Source organism: Chiloscyllium plagiosum, chromosome 30 (assembly GCF_004010195.1).
Source record: "Chiloscyllium plagiosum isolate BGI_BamShark_2017 chromosome 30, ASM401019v2, whole genome shotgun sequence".
Classification (NCBI taxonomy): domain Eukaryota; kingdom Metazoa; phylum Chordata; class Chondrichthyes; order Orectolobiformes; family Hemiscylliidae; genus Chiloscyllium; species Chiloscyllium plagiosum.
This window is the reverse complement of record NC_057739.1, coordinates 4,983,040-4,988,638: the sequence shown is the minus strand read 5'-3', so window position 1 is coordinate 4,988,638 and position 5,599 is coordinate 4,983,040. Positions and strand designations below refer to the sequence as shown.

Sequence of the window (5,599 nt, the reverse complement as noted above, 5' to 3'; positions counted from 1 at the left end):
CACTGAAGGCTAACATGCAGGTGCAGGAAGTTGTTAGGAAGACTGTAGAATATTAACCTTTTACTGCAAGAGGATTTGAGTACAGGACTCGTGAAGTCTTGTTTCAGTGGTGTGGGAGCTTGATTAGACTGCAGCTGTGTGCATCTTTGGTCTCCTTATCTCAGAAAAGACATTGTTGTCACAAGGGAAGTGCAATAAAGCTTCATCAGGCTTGTTCCTATGTTGGAAGGACGGTCGTAAGAGGAGAGGTTGGGCAAATTGGGCCTGTGACCTCATCATAGTCTGTTGGGTCAATCAATCACTTACCACAATTCTTTTGAAATCCGGGAGAAGAGAAGTTATAGTTTTTAACTTCTTTGTACCAAGAGTCTGCAACTTCCTTTCCTGTAAATAGGGATAAAATTATTTAATTAAATCCACTGTAAGTAGTGGAGTGCCTCAGTGAGAAAAATAATATACTTTGATGTCTCTACAATAACTTTGTTACAGAGACCCCTGTCACAATTAAACTTCAGTTACCATATAAAACACGTTATTTTACTGAATCCAGTGTAATAAACTATGTCTTGAAAAATTGTTGTAACAAACTCCTTGCAATGAACTTCTTAATGAACTGCTATTACATTAAATTTCTATATTTTAAGCCCAACTTTTGTTAAATCCTATTCCAGTAAAGTTATGATAAAACTTAAAAACCAAAATACTACAGATGCTAGAAATCAGAAACAACAGGAATTTCTGGAAAAAAGCAGCAGGGTTGGCAGTATTTGTGGAGAGTAAGCAGATTTAATGTTTCGGGTGCTTTCTCTGTGCAAATGCTACCAGACCTGCTGAATTTTTTCCAACAATTCCTGTTTTGTTTATGATAAAACATGCTGGATAAATTTCTCTTATTAAGCATAACATTTCTATTATAAAGATACAAAAATCCTGCTATAATAAATTACTCCAATAATAAAATCCCGTTTTAATTTATAATTCTTGTTAAAGTGAAGCTGTTCTCATAAAGCTGTTACAGTGAACATCTGCTCTGTTCAAATTGACATTATACCCCTGATAAGACTCCATCTGAATTTGATCTTGATGTAATGAAGTTTATTAGAGAAACTTCTAATGATACCATCTGTGAAAGTACCAGTCTTTAGATACATATTTCTCAATTACAAACAGGACAATACTCTACAGAAAAGAGAAAATTGACTTAATCGATATCCCACGACAACAAAAGGCTTGGATAGGGTGAACACAGAGAAGATATTTTCATATGAGGTTGGCAATAAATGTTGGCCCAGCTAATGAAACCCACGTCCCTTGAATAAAAAAAGGGGAAAAAAATGTGGGAGTTCAAAACTATAATGTACAGATGAATTTCACCAATAAATCTAATAAAGAATTCAGGACAATCTCTTCAGCAGAGAGTGATTTGAATGTGGAACTTGTTGAGTAGTTGAGATGATTAGCATAGATGCTTTTAAGGGTAAGATAGCTCAGCACAGGAGAAGTAAGGAATGGAAAGATCTGCTGATAAGGCAGATAATGTGGGGTATTGAGGAGGATCACATAGACCTTAAACACTGCCGTGTACCAGTTACATTGAATAGCTCATTTCTGTGTTTCACATACTTGGTAATTCATTCAGAGGGTGTAATTTAGATTTTATTTAGTTGGATACTGTAGACCCCTCATTATGTAGAAATGAAAAGTAGCCTGTATAAAATGTGACCCAGACTAATGTGGTACATGAGAAGGTCAAAAGTCACAAGACACCAGGTAATAATCCAACAGGTTTATTTGAAATTATAAACTTTCACAGTGCTGCACCTGAAGTGACTTCACCTGATGGAGGAGCAGCGCTCCAAAATTTTGTGATTTCAAATAAACCTGTTAGAATATAACCTGGTATTGTGTGACTTTTGACCTTGTCTACTCCAGTCCAACACCATCACCCCCTCGTCATGTACATCATAGAACATAGAAAATAGAAAAATACAACGCAGTACAGGCCCTTCGGCCCTCGATGTTGCGCCGATCCAAGCCCACCTAATCTACACTAGCCCACTATCCTCCATATGCCTCTCCAATGCCCGTTTAAATGCCCATAAAGAGGGAGAGTCCACCACTGCTACTGGCAGGGCATTCCATGAACTCACGACTCGCTGAGTAAAGAATCTACCCCTAACATCTGTCCTGTACCTACCACCCCTTAATTTAAAGCTATGCCCCCTCGTAATAGCTGACTCCATACGTGGAAAAAGGTTCTCACGGTCAACCCTATCTAAACCCCTAATCATCTTGTACATCAGGAAGGAAGAGATGCCAATAAGACAATGAGAGGTCAGCTTCCCATCGTTGCTCACTGTCATCATGTTTGGGTTCAGATGTGAGTGAAAATTGTTCTAGAGGTTGAGAAAAAAGTATATAGGGTGACCCCTGGGTCCGTGGGTCTGGTTGCCGTGGTTTCAGCTACCCATGGTTTACTGCGGTCCGAACATATAAAAGGGAACCTTCCAGAGCCAGGGACCAGGAGGTTGCCAAGAAGGTAAATTTCCCATTTACGTGAATGGGTTTGCACCTATCCGTGGTTTTGGGCTTCCACGGTACATCTTGGAACATATCCCCTGAGGGTACTGGGAGGTCTACTCTACCAAAAAGGAGTTTTGAGCCCATAACCTAGGTTGGCTTTCCAATGCTGTACTGAGAGAATGCTGCATTGTCAGAGAAGCCAGCTTTCAGATGAATGTTTAAATTGAAACCCTGCCTGTCTTGTCACAACGAAAGAAAAGATCCTAAGGCAGTATTAGGACAAAATAACAGGGCAGTTCTCCATGTTAACCTGGTCAATGTTTATTTTTTTCATCACTAAAACAGATTATCTGTCTCTAGTCACATTTCTGTTTGTGGGATTTTGTTGTGTGTGAATTTCATGTATGGCAGATTTGCATTTGGGGTCGCATTTCTGTCTCCGAACCTCGAGTTCTATAAACTGAACCAAGACCAAAACTTTCTTTCTTTGTCTGCAACCAGGCCAGGAAGGTACTCAGGAATTTCCCTGGAGTTACGCTGAGGAAGATGAAAATTTGTAGAATTAAATGGGTATCAAACAGTCCAGGGTAGAATCGAGTACAGATGGGCCTGTAGAAGGAATGTATGCAATAGGCTCAGATCACCCTCTGACATCGAAACCCGGTGTATCTCCTATCACTGATGTTAAATGGGCTGAACTATGTAAGTTTCATGGGTAGTTTCTCCTCATGATGCCTAGCGATAATTCTCACCATATCTTTCAAACTCTCTTCATGAGCCATCTACCCTGCTCTAAGATGCTCCTCCTTCCTGAATGCAGCCCAATGCTACCACTTGCTATTCTCGGAACACTGTGTCACCGCTGGGTTATCCCAAACTTGAATAGTGTTGCCAGTGCTGATGCTATTTTTAAAACCTGTTGTGCACCTGGACAAGGATAGGAGTCAGTGCAGAGCTGTCCTGCATAGTTCCTGACATTTTCCCCGGACATGGCAGACCAGGAAAATTTGGCACCCTGAATTGCATTTAGGAACCTGGAGTTGCTGGTGGACACAATATGGGGTGTCCTGTTGCCCCAGGACCAGTTCATGACACTAGACTATGCCAGACTGATACTACATAGCCACCTTGGTCATCTGCCAAACTGTAGCAAGGCCAATGATCATCAGCACTCCGCCTGTCTCAGTGTGACCATAGTCTCTCCAATATGTCACACTCTAGCTCCATTACTCTACCCACCATCTACCAGTGCTCATATCCTACCACTCTCACTATTGCATAGAACATAGAATAGTACAGCACTTGTCCTTTGGCCCTCGATGTTGTGCCAGTCTTTTATCCTACTCTAAGGTCAGACTAACCCACATATCCTTCATTGTACGAACTTGCATGTGCCTATTCAAGGATTTCTTACTTGTCCCTAATGTATCTGACTCTACCACCACTGATGGCAGTGTATTCCACACACCCACCACTCTCTGTGTAAAGAACCTACCTCTGACATCTCCCCTAAACCTTCCTCTTAAAATTATGCCCCCTCTTGATAGATATTTCCACCCTGGGAAAAAGTCTCTAGTTATCCACTCTATCTATGCCTCTTAAAGTCTTGTACACCTCTATCAAGTCACCTCTCATCCTTCTTCATTCCAATAAGAAAAGCCCTAGCTCCCTCAACCTATCTTCATAATGCCCTCTGGTACAGACAGCATCCTGGTAAATCTCCTCTGCACCCTCTCTGAAGCTTCCACATCCTACCTATAATGAGGCAACCAGAATTGAACACAATATTCCAAGTGTGGTCTAACCAGGACTCTATAGAGCTGCAGCATAACCTCTCGGCTCTTAAACTCAATCCTCCTACTAATGAAAGCCAACCATGTACACCTTCTTAACAACCCTATCAACTTGGTGGCAACTTTGAGGGATCTATGGACATGGACTTCAAGATTCCCCTGTTCCTCCACACTGCCAAGAATCCTGCCTTTAATCCTGTATTCTGCATTCAAATTCATCCTTCCAAAATTAATTACTTTTCCAGGTTGAACTCCACCTGTCACTTCTCATGCCAGCTCTGCATCCTGTCAATGTCTCATTGCAACCTATCAACAGCCCTCCACACCATCCACCACAACACCAACCTTCATGTCATCGGCAAACTTACTAACCCACCCTTCCACTTCCTCATCCAAGTCATTCATAAAAATCACAAAGAGCAGAGATCCCAGAACCAATCTCTGTGGAACACCACTGGTCACTGAGCTCCAGGCTGAATATGTTCCATCTACCACCACCCTATGTCTCTATGGGCCAGCCAATTCTGTATACAGACGGACAGGTTTCCCTGTATCCCATGCCTCCCTACTTTCTGAATTAGCCTACCATGGGGAACCTTATTAGACACCTTGTTAAAATCCATGTACACCACATCCACTGGTCTACTTTCATCAATTCATCTTGAATTGTCTTCAAGAATTCCCACACTCACTGACACCCACCCCAACTCTCAACCTCTGTAACCCTGCCTCCCAACTCACTCACTCAGGACCTCTTCACCTGCACTGAAAGTGACAGCTGTTCCACTCGCTCCCATTTCCCTTAATACTCAGCACTCCCTCATTCCAGAAGAGAAAAGGGTGGAAGAGTCAAGATGGCTGCCGGTCATTCAGCTTCTCAGTCCTTATCCTGACTGACTTTTACAGCTAATGGGTAGGGCCCTGGGGAGTGCTGTCAAACAGAGAAACTTCGGGGTACAGATACATAGTTCTTTGAAAGTGGAGTCACAGGTAGATAGGAGAGTGAAGAAGGCATTTCGCACATTTGGCTTCCTCTGTCAGAGCATTGAGTACAGGAGAAAGCGAGGACGGCAGATGCTGGAGATCAGAGCTTAAAAATGTGTTGCTGGTAAAGTGCAGCAGGTCAGGTAGCATCAAAGAAGCAGGAGAATCGACGTTTCAGGCATAAGCCCTTCTTCAGGAATGAGGAGGGTGTGCCAAGCAGGCTAAGATAAAAGGTAGGGAGGAGGGACTTGGGGGAGGGGTGTTTGGAAAACGATAGGTGGAAGGAGGTTAAGGTGAGG

The 5,599-nt window shown here is 42.5% G+C and overlaps 1 protein-coding gene across 1 annotated transcript in view; it reads right to left on the bottom strand.

The window, feature by feature from the left end:
* Positions 1-5,599, bottom strand: part of glipr2 (GLI pathogenesis-related 2) — a 64,389-nt gene that overhangs the window by 37,215 nt on the left and 21,575 nt on the right. The window contains exon 5 of the mRNA XM_043719848.1: positions 307-384. Coding sequence (XP_043575783.1) covers positions 307-384 — 78 coding nt within the window. The remainder of the gene's footprint in view (positions 1-306; positions 385-5,599) is intronic.